Here is a 16,086-nt window from a genome sequence, read left to right as displayed (position 1 = left end):
ATGGGCAACACACATATCATGAGGGAGACACGTTTAAGAAAAATTTTGCCTTCTGGTAGCTTAGAGTTTAAAGTGTGATAGAGGAAGAGAAAAAAACATACAAATTCCTGTAAATCGAGGTACAAAGGAATCAACAGAGAAGCGAGTGAGGGGTTCAGAGAACGGAGAGATCCCACCTGGTGGGGGAGGGGAATCGGAGAGATCTCATGAAGGAGGCCTTGAGGGACGGGTGAGATCGCAACACTGTTCTGAACTGAAAGAACAACACATGTAAAAGTGGAGGACCGAGAGAGTGGGGGCTGCCTCCCCTGAGACATCACAGTTTAAGGGGTGCAGGGGGGTGAGACGAGCAGGAGGCCACAGATTGAGGAGGAATTGTGGAAAGGAAGGATGTATTCATCTCCTTTGGCTGCTGTAACAAAATACCATGAACTGAATGGCTTAAGACAACAGAAGTTTATTCTCTCACAGTTCAAGAGGCTGGAGTTCTGAAATCAAGTTGCTGGCAGGCCCACACTCCCTTCAGAGGCTCTAGAAGAGAATCATTTCCTTGCCTCTGGTGGCCACATCACCCCCATCTCTGCCTCCAACTTCACATCACTTTCTCCTCTGTGTGTGTGGCATACAATCTCTCTCTGACTCTCTTATCAGGACACTTGTAATTGCATTTAGGGTCTAGTTGGAAAATCCAGGATAATCTCCTCATCTCAAAATCTTTAACTTAATCACATCTGCAAAACCCATGTTTTCTGAATAAGGTCGCATTTACAGATGACAGAAATTAGGATGTGACAGCTTTGGGGAGCTATTATTTTGCCTACCAGAGAGGGTAAGACCCAGTGATCAAGAACCCGACAGCCATGCTGAGGGTGGCTGACCAGCCTTGGGAAATCATCCCAGACTTTTACATCAGGATTCCTAAAAGCTCACTCTGGAGAGGCTGAGAACAGGTAGCTGAGTCCTGCAAGCCAGGGATGAAAGAGGACTGTGTTTAGGAAGGGGCGATGGGCTGAGAAGGAGTGGGTGGATGGGAGCCATTGTGGAAATGTGATCGGTGAGTTTGGCAACTGCTTGGATGTGGAAAACGGAGAGAAAGACTCACCAAAGAGCACTTCCAACTCAGCCGATGGAGAGTTTAGTGGGATCTGCTAGTAGCAGAGAGGGGACGGTGGGGCCATGAGCTGATTTGGTGAAAAAATTAATCTCGGTTTGCAAGAGGTTTGGTGGTAGAAAGCTGGACAATGATGGTCCCTCAAAATGATCCAAGAAAAACGGACTTTGGGTGAGTTTATTTTATTAATGTGATTTTGTTTTAATTTGGTTCAAAATATTGATTTAGTTTAGAACACAAAGAGACCAAAGTTAGTTCAAGAAACCCAAGAGTGAGTCCTGTTGTAGGGCCAGGTCTCAGAGACCAGACCTCAAGCAAAGCTGTTGCTTCAGGCTCTCTTAGCAGAAGTTAACAGAGCTTTTCTTTAGAGATCATCTGGAAGGAAACTAGATCATCTCATGTTCCTCTTTGCTTCTCGAGCTCTGTGCTTCCAGTTCTACCTCAGACATCTCACATCTGCAGGCTTCTAATTTTTAATTCCTCTTCTAATCCCCCATTCTGAGGGCCCTTCCAATTGCTTTAGAAAAAAATCTCCCCTTCTCTCTTTTCCATTGATACATGGTTGATGAAATGAGAGAAGTGTCTGGGATTCAGATGTATTAAAGCTGTGATTTCTAAAGAAAAATATGACAATAAAAATCCAGTACTGTTGACTCTTCTGCTCGCCTAGAACGCCCTCCGTGAGTGGCCACAGAAGTCTCTATCTGCTGCATCATATTCTTTTCATCAAACTGATATAGCATTCATTTACTCCACCGATATTTACCGCATACCTCCTAAGTAGCAGGCACTTTTTTAAGTCCTAAAAGGCAGAGTTCCTGCCCTCGTGTTGTAACTATACAGCACATATATATTTACACACTCAGGCAAGAAAAAACACATTACCTTATGATCCTTAAGTTAATTATGACTCGAAGCTCCCATTCCACAAGGCTGGCAAAAAATTCAGTCTTGGGCATTATTGGAGACCTTTCCTCAGAACTCTTTAGGGTCATACAAACATCTGAAGACTTTCTGGGTTCCTGGAAAATGGGTGAAAGGACCTCACTAGTGTTCCGTCCATGGTAACCATCACTGATGTCCTTCTTCCCAAACCCGCATGGTCCTTTGAGGGAAGATGGCTGCCTGGCTTCTGTGCTGGGTGGGCCTGGGGCTCTTTGCTCCAGGCGGGAGGCCCTGTGTTCAAGGTCTTCCTCACATGGAGTTTCAAAGACTATGTTTCCTTCCCTCAAGTTTGCATAATTATTGAAGCCTTCTTGTCTGACATGATCAGGACAAGGGACAAGTGCTTGGCTCATCAATCCAGAAAGAGAGTTAAAAGAGGTAATTAAATGCATACTATCTTGGCGATTGTATTTTTAGCACAAAATATATAATTGTATGTTCATTTGCCAATCTTTTCACTTCGGTCCAAGACTTTTCCTTTGAATATGAGCATACTGTTTGGCGGTGTGATGATGTGATTAACTTTCTTCAAAAGGTTCCCACTCATAATTCATCATCTATAATGTTTGCCTTTAATTTCTTTATAGTACAGTGGCATTTTCAAGACACTTGTGAAACAATCTGAGGAAAGAATTTCCTATACTTTTTTTCTCCTCAATATTTTACAGTATTCCACCCACATCTAATCTGATAGGATTATTTAATTGCCACTACCTAATTCGCTCCAAAACATTCAACTTAATTTTCATAGAAAGAGTTCTTCCTATTTATATTCACATTTCACTGATTTACATCTATTTTAATAATTGCATGGTTTCAATAACAAGTACAATAGGCATTAACACATTTAGGAATAAATTTAACTGACCCCTGATAAGCACATAACTCAACTGCCAGAGGCAGAAGTAGATGAGCATATTAGAGAGTGATCTATTGGCCACAGATATCCAGTGTGCTGTGGACATCAATCAGGATGTTTTTCAGAAGAAATGGAAAGCATAGGTTCATCTGTAGGGTTAAGTGGCGCTCAATTAGGAGAACTTCTACAATATTTGCAGTATCGGTTACAAATGTGCTTCCCTACCCTCTTGCCAATAGGTACCATCATTTGATGATATGGAGTAGAAAATCCTAAACGTTGAAACTTATGATGATGTCAAACAAAATATGTTTTAACTCTTCAGTTCTTGATGTTTCAAATTCAATTTCACTGCATTCTCTTAAATTGATAGGATATTTTAAGTTTATCTTTATTCATCCTCCAGGACCTCAGTTAAAGAGATGGTTTTAACTTCACTTTCTTTCTCTGTGCTCTTTTAATCCGTTCTATAGCTGTTAATGAAGAGTTAGCCAAAAAAAGGGGAAGAGGAAAGACTACAAGAGGCACGAAAGCTAATAATCTGACTTCTATATCAAATGGGTACTTGGCTCCTAAAGAGAGAGATACCCCTATATGGGCATCACATGGAACATGGCCCAGCAAAATGTGCCAGTAGGACATTTTTCTGGGCACCATTTGGGTTTTAAAAGGAAAAGAAGCCCCTCTGTTTCTGTATAGCAAGTTTTTGGATGTGGAACCAGAGGGAGGCACCGTTTGCTTGTGTTGTTGTAAAATGGCTCTAGATTTTCATCTCCCTTCTGGCTTCCAAGATTAGATGAGCGTGTCCATCCAGCCCGTCTTCGTAAGGTAAGATGATTTAGTGCATTCAGCCACATACGTGTTTCATTACTGGACTGGCCGCTAGAGCAATCTTTTCAAAGCACAGCCCTAATAGTGTCACCTTTTAGCTCAAAAAACCCTGACATGTCCCCTTGGCTAGTGAATTAAATCCCTACACTCTACCTGGCATTTAGGTCCCTCCAAACAAGGCTTGCCCACTTATGGCTCAGGGCTACCCTGTGTCTGCTGCCACCGAGGACACACCAAAATAGAGTGACTTTTTTCACATTTTGTAAGTAACGCTGTGTCCACGCACCATCTAAAATAATCTCCTGGACCATCTAAAATCGTCTTGAGTGGCATGTGCTCCACACCTTGGAAAACAATGCCTCACTCCTATGAAATGATAAGCAGCTAAAGGGCAAGAATGCATTCTTACTCCGCTTCTTGTCCTTTACCTTTCCAAGAATCTATTCCTTAGGCCTCTAATCCATGCCGTCTCCTTCTAGAGGACACTGAGGTGCCTCAGGAGCCACCACGTTATTTGATGGGAAGAAATGAGCAGTTATTTATGTAGCACTTGCCCATGGATTGGTCTGCCTTCTCTGAAACGTCAAGGTAGTAAGTTCTTCAGGCCCCTGGTCTTAGGATGTGTCTTCCCTCCAGTTGATGTGTGTTTATGTGGGAGGGGGTGTACGTGTTGGGGAGGGAGTGTAGCAGAGGAAAACTGTAGGGTTTTCTGAACTCCCTTAATTCCCAAAGCTCTGTTCAGGAAATGCTCCAGTGTTTGGTAGTTGGGTTTGCAGTTTCCTATCTTAGATCAATGTTTTTTTAGGAGCTGGATAAGACTTTGGAAGTCATCTTCTCCCCCTGCACCCTGGCCTGCCCATTCCAAGTTCCTTTTATGGAGAAGGAAACCACGGTCCAGAGAACAGGTGTCCAACCCGCAATAACTCTGCCTGCAAGCCACACATTGGAATTGCATCCAGATGTTTGCCATAGAAATCCTTCTCAGTGGCTCTCCAGTGACTGACTCGAGTTGTTCACAGACTTTCTTCTTCCTTTCCCAGGCCGTGCTGAGCCCTCTAATAGCCATTGCGCTGAAAATATCCCAGATTCACGAGAGAACTGGCCGGAGGGGCCCCACCGTCATCACCTGAATGGAGGAAAGCTCACTCATCAGGGCCAAAAGAGAGCGCTCGCGGGAGACACTTCACCCAGGCCTTCTTGCTACCTGTTTGTGCCTATTATGACTTTAAAAGAAACAAAAGATAATTTGCTAATGGGGGGTAGGGGATAGGTGGGAAAAGAAAAAAAATCTACTTTGTTTTGGTTTTGGACAGTTCTTCCAAATGCAACAGGGTCTTCAGTTGTCTGTTAAAGCTGCACTATCATTTGACATCTATATTTTTTCATACAAAGGAGACTCTCCTTTTGTGAAAGAATAAGTAGCCCGGGAATCTGTTAGTCAAGGCATCTGTGCATCAGTGGTGCCAGGTGAGAAAAGGTTCTGAAATCATGGAGGAAGGCTCAGTGCCAGGATTAAGCTGACCCTAAGCCATAGGTACCCCTGGGCAGACTTGAGAAGACCCTCCTCAGCATTGAAGACTTAGCTTTTCATCGTAGGTCAGGTCTTCCATGGGGGAAAGTTGTAGAACTCCTAATAGCCCACCTCATGCCCCCCAAGCACCTGATGGCCCACTCTTCCACCCTCCCTTCCCCAAAGTCTCTGTACCACCTTCTCTCACATCTTCTAAAGCTTTCTACAAATCACAAGGCACACTTTCAACAAAACATATCAAAGGGTGTTTTTCTCTCTTATTTTGTAAATAATATTATTTTAGCTATTAAGCCGGCTGCATTCCTTCAGATTCAGCCATTCACTATGCTGGCGGGAAGCAGGTTCTCAGCAGAACTCTGCAGATGAATGCTTCACGTTTTCCGGGCCCTTCCTTGATTACATCACATAGGTTGATCATGGGTTGATACTAATTTTTTCTACGAAGGCAAAATACCACCATGTCTGATATCTTTCTGACGTTAGCTCTCTCTGTGGTCTTATCTCCCAATAAGGGCCTATTTTAATGCACTTGTTTGGACACAGTTCAGACCTTGCTTATAATGGCTATAAAAGGAGAGAATGAGATGCTATAAAAGTAGGAAATGAAGTGGATGCTGGAAGAAAACCTTACTGGTGGTACAGTTGTGGGCCTGATGAGATGGAGGGGAGAAGGGGGAACCCTGCTGGAAAGCAGAGGGTCGCAACGGGCTTTCTTTGCCTAGGAAAAGGATCTTGCAGCGCTAGCAGCCTCTGTCTGTGCTCAGCCAGACACTTGGTGCATGGGACCTGTTTGCATATGTTTTGCTTCCTTGGGAACGGCACTCTCACTTATCGTGTCATTTGCACAGATGACGTGATGCACTTTGACTGTTAAGCAATGCATTATTGCTCTAGTCACGATTAGTGCAAGCAGGGAAACATTCCCAGTAAGGTATTTGTTTCCGTTTTCTATCTATGCTTCTCTCAGAAACTTGCTAGGACATTTAGTATCGAATAAAAAAGAAATTCCTTATTTCAACCTTGTGCAAGGATTGTGGATTTTTGCTTGTCTGTTTGTTTCGCCATTTGAGAAACTCCGGTGGTGGTCAGCTATTCTGATAAGTCTGCCTTTCAGAACACTTGCAGGGGCTGGTTTTCATTATTGTGACCTTGGGAATTTATTAAATAAATGGGACAGACAAGATGAGTTGCTCAAAACTGCCTTTGGCAGCCAGCGGAAATTAAAATGGTGTCTAGTCTTTCATTGTAAATATCTTCATTTTAAAATAATAGGAGGGTGGCTTTGAGCTGAGATTCTAAAGAACGAGTTATGAAACTTATCAGCCCTGGAATAAAATTTGCCTTAGATCTTTGGTTGTCATCATCTTTAAAGTGGAGTCCATGATGGCCATCCATTCGCTACTCTGCTCTGTGTTGGTCAGCACAATTAGATCCATTCTTCGGTTTAGTCAGCTCTAAGTAAGAAAGTATCTATTTTTTCTCAAGTTGCTGAACTATTAATTATCTCTAACTTTCAAGTTCAAATGTACATTAATTCTCATTTAAAAATCCTGTTTCTTTCATTATGGAGTATGTGTGTCCAGCAGCCCCAAAATAGATTCATTCATCATTAACTCCTTCATTCATTTAGCAAACACTGATTAAGCAACTACTCTATGCAGAGTCCTGTTTTTGGTGAGCAAGGAGGTGTATAAAACGTTATTGCTGCTCCTATGAGATTGTAATTTGGGAACAAGAGGCTCTGACAAACATATACAAAGAATCAGGTAGGCATGAATGTTGCAGTAGAGGCACAAGCAACCTGCCATGGGAATACACAGAGATTGACTCAGAGATGGCAGGACACTAGGCACTTGAGGAGTTTCTCAATGAGTAGAGTTTCTTGGGACTTATAACCATTTATATAATCTCACCAGGGGTGACTGTAGCAAGAACAAAGACTAGGAGTTGAGAGGTGGGATGGCTGGAGAGGAGGCCTTCTTTGGGTCTAGGGAGAGTTTGGCTTGGGTGACTGGAGTTGAAGCAGACACAAGGTTGTGAATATCGGGCAGAGCAAGTGCTTGGGCCCAGCTCTGGAAAGAAGCAGCTGCACGTGCGCGTCCTCTTATCCTCAGGAGAGGTGACAGACCAGAAGTCACTCTTCTACACATAATGTTCTTTATGTTCTTAAAGGTGAAACTCCAGCAACCAGTATTTCTTAAGAGTAAATGACTGGAGAGGTCCAAGAATTTTGTGGAGACCGTCATAGAAGAGATTATGGATAGAATGTAGCCACTGTCAGGGACACTCTTGAGATCAGCTAATATTGAGGGGTTCACTCACTACACCATGTGCCCCAGAACAAGGACAAGCAACAGTATATATAATGTGGTGGTTCCCAACCAGGGCAGTACCACTCTCCATGCAGGGGATGTTTGGAAATGTGTGTGTATATGTGCCAGGGAGGCATTTAGTGGGAGGGGACCAAGGATGCTGAATATCCTGCCAGATGTCAGCCAGTCCTCTAGAACAAAAAGTTGTTTTGCCTCATCCATGATTCTTGAGTTTATTAGCTGAATTTGAAAATGGGTAGGCAGCCATTATTAAAATGAGATCATTTATAAGATCTTATTGATCCAAGACCTAGCGTACATCCACAGTATTCATAGGACAAATAGTGTTGCATGATGTTGCAGACTGAAAGGCTTGGACATGACGTGAAGGCTTTCTGCACAGGAAGCCTCAGATTGATGACCACGCCCATGGCGGCGCATTGGTCTGGCAGGTGGCTGCACCGAGCCAGTGTTCTCTGCAGATAATTCAGGCAATGACAAGGATAATGCTGTGGTGACTTCTGATTGGCCAACTGTGGGTCAGTGTAAGGCATGGGTATTACTTTGACGATAATATCCATCAGCCATGGCAGGTGTTGGGAGTTTGAAAAGCACTTGCGAGACCTGGTAGTGACATAAGAGACGACTCCATTTTATTGCTTGATCACATGGACACTGAAATCCCAGACATTTGCCTTGAGGAGATTTCCATTCCTGAGTGGAGAAGGGTCTGAGAAATCACGCACCTTTGGAAATGATGTAACTGCCAGTAAGTCTTTGGCCCTTCAACAGTTACAAACAGCAAGAGATTATCCAAGATATCAGAGCTTAGCAGAATGCCTGCTCCACTCCAACCAGCTGGAGTCCTTGTCGGTGCAAATGGCTCATGCACTTGACAGCCCACTTGGTATGTGAATCAGCTTAAGTTGTCACGGAAGGTTATAGAATATTGTGAAGATATGCCTCATAAACCCATGTCTTTATAATCTTTCCATGCCTTTTAGCACCTAGTATATGCCCTGCAATATAGGTGAGCTGGAGAGATACCTCACCAAAGACTCTGTGTTTAAGTAGAATCTTGAGGAATGAATAAGATTGTCAGTAAAAGCACTTGTGAGTTTTCGAGTGGAGGGGTTAAAAATATACACACTACATCCAAGATGTGCGAGAGATGCAGCATAACGCATTCTATAACTGACCTTATCATGCTCATCTTCTGGGGGACGGGGCAGTGAGTGCTTAAACTTGCTTCTCCGAGGGACATCATGAGATTAAAATAATGGAAAACCATCAACTCTGAGGACTTCCCTTCCCTGTTGATGTGAGCCTACCATTGACATTGGAGAGGAGGGGATGAGCAAAGACTCTGCAGTGGAGGTTTGCCTGTTCTCCACTTTCTCACAGTCCAGGTGCCCTCCCTGCCATTCATGGAATCATGGTTCTCAATCTCTCACCATTGGTTTTATCATAAACTTGCGGAAGAAGGGATGCAATGTCTGCTTCCCCTGAGTGACTCCTCCAAGGGTGGCCAAGGAACTCTTACTAACCACAACAGGACACTTTTGTCTCACTTGCCCGGTGGGTTTTAATTGCTGGGGCTCTCAAATTTAGGTTTTGGGTAATACCCATGTTGTTGATGCTTACTCCAGAGTACATGTGGTAAAAAAAAAAAAAAAAAGCAATAAATGCCTATTAGTAGTATTTCTTTTCAAAAAGCACCTAGCTTATTTTCTGAACCAATAGTTGGCGTTCAATAATGTTGGGGTTTGTAAAAAGATTAACTCATCTGGATGCTGTGTTAGTTTTTCCTGGAGAATAAAACTTTGACTTACTTTCCTCTATTGGTTTTTTTTTTTCTGATACAAAACAATGACAAAAAGCGTGGATGTTTAAGTACAAAATTTATTGCAGTAAAGAGATTAAAACAGTGTTCTTATGTAAACCAAAATTAACATTAGTTTCACATGACTGCCAGCAGTTAGAAAAACCATCTATTACAACTGCAAACTCTGGATGAGAGCCCAATGATCAAGTTGTTCAGGTCAGGGAATGTGCTCAGACCCCAGGGGAAATTTCAGGGTAACCATCTCAGTAGAGGGACAGAAAGAGATGACAAGAGAGGAATAATAAAATTGCACTGCTAATAAATGATTGCTTCCTGTTGAACAACCGTGAGTGACCTTCATATCCATCATGCCCTCGACGTCAAGGATGCAAATCACAGATGCCCAGATTCATGCTTCATGGCAAGGGACCGAGATTTCATTTTAGGTGGCTTCCTGCGCACTTGTCAAGACCTGCTTAATTCGTGTACTCAGCAATAATGGGGAAGAGGAGGCCACAGAGGCCCCATCCCATCTGGATAGCCCTCTTCCTCCTTGAAAGATCTTCATCCTTCCCTCCAACTGTCCACAGCCCTGCCTGTGCCCACTCGCCAGGGGCTGTCTGTAATGATTAGGAACTGTCTTTCCTCAGCAGTATAATGATCGGATGGAAGGGAACTACACCATAACGAGAGCCAAGCAGAAAACATGGGGGCTTATTTACATTTTAAAAAAGAAACCAGCTGGTTAACCGTAAAGCCGCCTCTGCTGCCTCGACAAGAGCTTTAGGCACGGCAGCATCCCTGGGGCTCCACCTCCTGGTAGGGCCCACTTTCTAAAGGGGGAGAGAAGTCCCAACTGCCCCCTGGGAGGAGGAAAATAAGACAGGGTTAACCCAGCATCAAAGTTTGAAGTAAATAAGCCCTCGTGCGTCCCTCTATGGACCCTTTTCACCCTCTTGGTAACAGTTGTGTGTTATTGGAAAAGTTTCTTAACTTCTCAAAGTCTCAGCTTGTGCATCTGTAAAATGGGAATAACCATAGCACCGATCTCTGAAAGATAAAATGAGGGCTAAATAAAATGCATACAAAGTTTGCAGCACAGAGCTCTCCGTGTAAAAGACATTTCATCACCGGTAGGTATTAATCCAAACATAAATTCCTCACTTGACAGAGAAGGAAACTGACGGCTGGAGACATGAAGGTTCTTGTCCAAGCTCAAGAGCATCAGGCTGCATCTCTTTCCACCACCTGACTTGTCCTCTTGCATTAAAACATAGAATAAAATATAATAAAGCTAAAGAGGAATGATTGGGTTTTAAAATAAATGTCCCAAGTCTAAAAAGGGATGGATCTAGATTTGGAGACACAAAGAATTTCCTGTTAATGATCAAAGTACTACATACTAGTCTCCTTGCTTTCAAACTCTAGAGATTTACAAGAGAAGTCATTGAACCATAGGGGTCTATTTTAAAAATTTTCAAAACTTATGTCAAATTCTACATTGATACAACCTATGGCTAGGAAAAATTCTTTTTTTCCTGAATTCAGTGTATTATGGATTTTTAAGTATTTTGTGTATTCAACTTGAGTCTCTAAAAATATCTTGTCAAATCCGCTTGTACAATGATTCTGTTTAAAAAATACTCATTTAAAAGTTGGTGTTTTAAGCATTTTGAAAGCAAATATTACAGTCACTTTCCTTTCATATAGAAGTAATATACCCATAATTAAAATAAGATAATATAAAACAACATTCAGGGGTTCCAAGGGTAAATCTCCCACAGAATAAATTACTGTGTCACTCTGGTTGTATGGAAAATGGAGATAACTATGAAACCAGCCAACAAGACACTGAACAACCCACAAAATAAATGAGAATGCCCCTTCATTTCTAGCGTAATTTCCCTTTGTGATTATTAGGTGATGTAGGCGTGAAGGCACATAGCCATCCCATCGAGCAGCATCTATTCCTGCCTGTTGGGCACAGAGGTGATGGGAGGGCAGTTGAGTGAGACCAGAAAGCCCTTCTGTGGAACATAGCTCTCTCAACAACACTTTTGCAGCCCAAAAATTCACCTGGGTTGGGATTAGTGCGAATCCTTTGAAATGTTTACTTAGTGCTGACCATACCCTTCCAGGGCCCGGACCCTGCACTTGCAGGCCAAGCACCTCTGTGGACTTGCATTGCTGTCACACACAGCACCCCCTCAGCGAGCTGTCTCTCATGTGTGGTCCCTGATGTGGCTCTTCCTCCCACAGTCCCTTGCCTGTGTTTATTATTAGCAGCTGTCTCCCTTGAGGGTGCGGCAGGAGTGCTGGAGACTTCCCCTGCTTCAGCACTCCGGGCTTTGCCTCTCAGCATCCTGAGATGGCCTTGCTGCTGCCACCCTGTCTGCTACAGACTCTTCATAGGACGGTGGAGCCTCTGGGTGGGCATCATTTTCATCCTCAAATTCAAGGCCCATCTCTGTGTACAGAGGTGGAGGAACATTCGAGGCCTCTCCCTCTGCAGGACAGGTTTGCTTTTCGGCATGAAGGCTCTCTTCATAAGCAGGAGGGTAAAAATCTGGCCTGGGGGACAAAATGCCACCAAACACATGTGTTATTTGAGTGGTTAATGCCAAAGAAGCATATGTCTGCCTCTCTCAAATCACATTGTGTGAAGTTAAACTGTTAAGAAACATTGATTTTGAAACAGATGCACTTCTTCCCTGGCATCCCCAGTTTTTTAAAAATGTGCTGTTCTTTCAGCATAATCCTCTTTATCAACCATAGGATGTATGCCTCTATAGCCATATTTTCCCCAGTGGGTTATTCCAAGCTATTCCCTCTCTCTTACTCATTGGAACCAGGGACTTTCAGTGTGAGATCCTTATCATGGGGACCTTGACTGTGGAACTTCTCTCTACCCAGTTATTTAGTCCATCCATATCCTTGTCTTCATTCACACACATTGTCTGCTACTCAATTGCACTCACTGTCTTGGATCCTCACAGCCAACAAAATAATGAATGAAAATCAGCTGCATGCAGATTCCTGAACTATATCAGATGCTTGTCTTTCTCCTATCACGCTTTTAAGTCTCAGCAGCTAGTTTCCCTAAAAAATACTCATTTCTCAAACTACTTCAACTGACGACTTTATGTAGGTTTCACATGCAGCTCTTTCCATGCCAACAGGCCAACGGCTAAAGCAGCCTTTCAAGCCAGAGCTGATGTACTCATTGGTAATCTTGCCCAATGTTACTAATTGCTAAATCCTTCTGACTTCTCCATCATGAATGGGATTGGGGGTGGGTGGAGGTAAGGAAGAGAGAGGGTGATCTCGGTTGAGTTGTGTATTTATAGAGCAAATCCTTCCAGTGCCTACAAGGAGTGTTTATGGTGTGTAACCACAACAGAACAGGGACTGCCATTTGGAGCCACAGATCCATTCCAAATGTTACCAGGCCTGATGCCAAATAGCTGAAGGAGCTGTCTACTGTACGGCATAAATCTCATTCTCTACTCAGAATAGCCAAGGCTGTGTCATGGGGCACATGTGTGAAGACACTGAAGACAGAAAGTTAAGCCAATCCCTGGACTGATTTGAGAGGCTCCAGGATGACTGCTGCCCACCCAAAATCCCGTCAATGACTCCCAATCCCCACCTCCTGTGCCAATTCACATTCCCAGGACCCTGAATCCCACCATTGCAGACACATTTGATTTGATACCTCTACCTCGGTACCCATTGTGAATACAAATCCTTCTGAGAAATGTAACTTTCCGTTGACTGACTTAGTAGCCATTCTGAGTGGGCTGGGCATCCATTACTTGCAACAGGAAGAGACAGTAAAATGGGAGTGTCTTGATGTCCATAATTTACTTTACAATGTTTCAGAACAGCACAGTGTAACGTTATGCCTGTGTTGGTAAATTTAAAGTACTTCCTGAAGGTAATCAGTTACTCTTACCAGGAATTCACATTTCAGGGGCAATCATTTAACATTTATACAAAAAAAAAAAATCACCACTCTAGAAGCATCTTCTACAGTCACTTTAATTATCTTATTTATTGTTTTTTGCTGAGAAAGATTAGCCCTGGGCTAACATTTGTGCTAATCTTCCTCCACTTTTTCTGTGGGCTGCTGCCACAGCATGGCTGGCAGGTTGTGTAGGTCCGCGCCCAGAATCCGAAACTGTGAACCTGGGATGCCAAAGTGGAGCACACGAACTTAACCACTACGCCACAGGGCCAGCTCCGGTTATCTTAATTTTTGATCAAACCCAGGGACCTCACTAGTTAGTATAATAAACATTGGAAATGGGTTTGGTTATTGTAATTAGTATATTAGCGTATATCATAATTAGCATAGTAATATAAAAACTCAACCAACATCGGTAAAATTACTTGTATTCAAGATACATGGAGTGGCTAAAATATTTTAGATAGATGAGGAGGGCAAGAAAATGTATGGAGTCTTGCAGCTTGCACCTTAGGGATGATGCCTGAGGTTTCATCCCTAAATGGTCCCAAGTTCAGCTAAGAATTAGGAGCTTTCTGGTTGTCTGATACTGACCATAAGGTTAACTGAAATTTTTTTATTATGTTAGAATATATATATAATATAAAATTTACCACTCTAGCCATTTTAAGTGTACAGTTCAGTGGCATTAAGTATACTCACGTTGTTGTGCAACCATCTCCATTATCCATCTCCAGAACTTTTCCATCATCCCAAATGGAAAGTCTGTACTCTTTAAACAATGACTCCCCACCTCCCCACTCCCAGCCCCCAGTAACCACTCTTCTACTCTCTGTCTATGAATTTGACTGCTCTGGTTACCTCATTGTAATCTTACAGTATTTGTCTTTTCTTGTCTGGCTTATTTCACTTAGCAAAATGTCTTCGAGGTTCACTCATGTTGTATTATGCATCAGAATTTCCTTCCTTTTTTAGGCTGAATAATATTCCGTTGTTTGTATGTACCACATTTTGTTTATGCACTCATTGACTGATGGACATATGTGTTGTTTCTACCTTTTGACCTTTGTGAAGAACGCTGCTATGAACATTGCTGGACAAATATCTGTTCAAGTCCTGCTTTCAATTCTTTTGTCTATATGAAAGTAGAATTGTTGGATCAAATACTAATCCTACATTAAATTTTTTTGAGGCATCTCCACATCATTTGCCACAGCGGCTGCACCATTTTACATTTCCCCCAACAGTGCACAAGGTTTCCAATTTCTCCACATCCTCACCAACACTTGTTTCCTGTTTTTTTTTTTTTAAAGATTTTATTTTTTCCTCTTTCTCCCCAAAGCCCCCCGGTACACAGTTGTATATTTTTCGTTGTGGGTCCTTCTAGTTGTGGCATGTGGGACACTGCCTCAGCATGGTTTGATGAGCAGTGCCATGTCCGTGACCAGGATGCGAACCTATGAAACACTGGGCCACCTGCAGCGGAGCGTGCGAATTTAACCACTTGGCCACGGGGCCAGCCCCCCGTTTTTTTTTTTTTATAATAGCCATCCGAATGGGTGTGAGATGGTAAGGTTAACTGAATCTTACCTCTGGAATATTATTGCCTTGCCTCGAATGAATCTTTCATGCAAGGTGTGATCAGAACACCTGAAAGGATGGCAAGCTGGGCCTTCACTGACCTCATGAAGAGGGTGCAAGGCTGCTTTTATGCTGGCTTGCTCATTTGTTGTGTGGCAAAATTTGGTCTGGGACTTGCTTTCCTTATAACTTGGTAGTCAGGTTATGGGGACTAACTAACCATCACCTGCCTCTAATGACATCTTCCGTGACACAACAAAAGAACCTAAGAGGAAGGCCTCTTAAATTGACTTAGGTAAGTTTTCACTCGGGGAGAAGTGAGGAGGATGCTTCTCTGAGGCAAATTCCCCTTACTTCATGGTTTTCCCCAAAGACCACGCCATTCTTCCTATGGACTAAGCCCAGGGTAATTTCCCAACAATAAATGTTTGGAGAATACAGACATATAGCCCCATGGGACATGCAAGTTGCTCCACAGTGGAATTAGAAGTCATTCAGCTTTTCCAAAACTCAGTCCCCATCTCAGCCCTCCTTAGTCCTCTGGCTTCTTGGCACATACCTGTCCACTGTGGCCAGGGGCAGGGCCCCATGAGCAAGGTGTTGTCTGAGCACATGGTTGAATACCCCTTTGCTTTCACTCGCCTGGCGGTAGGTGCTCCAGAAAATTCCACTCAGAAGGATCACAAAGCCAAGAGGCAGGATCAGGTTCCCAGGACAGTCAAATGTGGAGCCTGAGGAAATGAAGATGGCCCCCAGGCAGATCATCAGAAAGCCTGTGAGGAGGGCAAGGGCACAGAGAAGCAGACGATTTCTGTTCTGCATCCCTGCTCCTTGGGAAGCCAGCTCCCTGACCCCGCCACTCCTCTGCTTCCTTTGCTGGGAGAGAATGCTCTCATTAGCCAGCTCACAGCTTTATACACTCTGGGACCAAATGGCCTTTGGACAATTAAATGGAGCAAGCACTTAGAGGCTATTCATTAACCACTGAAAGTAACTATAATATCCTTGGAGGATTAACCTAAAAACATATCATCAGGTACTCCAAGAATGAGTGGCTTCCCAGCGCTGTCTCGCTCTTCCAAGCTGGATAGGACCCTCAGGTGGCCCCAGTTACTTGAGCGAAG

At 43.3% G+C, this 16,086-nt stretch overlaps 2 protein-coding genes across 2 annotated transcripts in view; one reads left to right on the top strand and one right to left on the bottom strand.

The window, feature by feature from the left end:
• The window catches only part of PGM5 (phosphoglucomutase 5), a 168,908-nt gene extending 162,613 nt beyond the window's left edge, over positions 1 to 6,295 (top strand). The window contains exon 11 of the mRNA XM_023627258.2: positions 4,787 to 6,295. Coding sequence (XP_023483026.1) covers positions 4,787 to 4,876 — 90 coding nt within the window. The 3' untranslated portion in view covers positions 4,877 to 6,295. The remainder of the gene's footprint in view (positions 1 to 4,786) is intronic.
• A 3,176-nt stretch (positions 6,296 to 9,471) lies between these two features.
• Positions 9,472 to 15,844, bottom strand: TMEM252 (transmembrane protein 252). The gene is made up of 2 exons (XM_001490614.4): positions 15,522 to 15,844; positions 9,472 to 11,985 (listed from the first exon to the last, which is right to left on the bottom strand). Exons 1-2 carry the CDS (start codon positions 15,782 to 15,784, stop codon positions 11,748 to 11,750), a joined length of 501 nt encoding a protein of 166 aa, XP_001490664.1. The 5' UTR covers positions 15,785 to 15,844; the 3' UTR covers positions 9,472 to 11,747.
• Positions 15,845 to 16,086: the final 242 nt, after the last annotated feature.

Source organism: Equus caballus, chromosome 23, assembly GCF_041296265.1.
Source record: "Equus caballus isolate H_3958 breed thoroughbred chromosome 23, TB-T2T, whole genome shotgun sequence".
NCBI lineage: Eukaryota > Metazoa > Chordata > Mammalia > Perissodactyla > Equidae > Equus > Equus caballus.
The sequence above is the reverse complement of the archived record's forward strand: the minus strand, read 5'-3'. Positions and strand labels throughout refer to the sequence as shown.

Bases quoted from the DNA above. Each gene is read 5' to 3' on its own strand.
- TMEM252 (XM_001490614.4), bottom strand. From the start codon at position 15,784: ATGCAGAACAGAAATCGTCTGCTTCTCTGTGCCCTTGCCCTCCTCACA. The intron at 11,986-15,521 runs GTATGTGCCAAG...TTTGTCCCCCAG, and splicing joins CCCCTGGCCACAGTGGACAG to GCCAGATTTTTACCCTCCTG.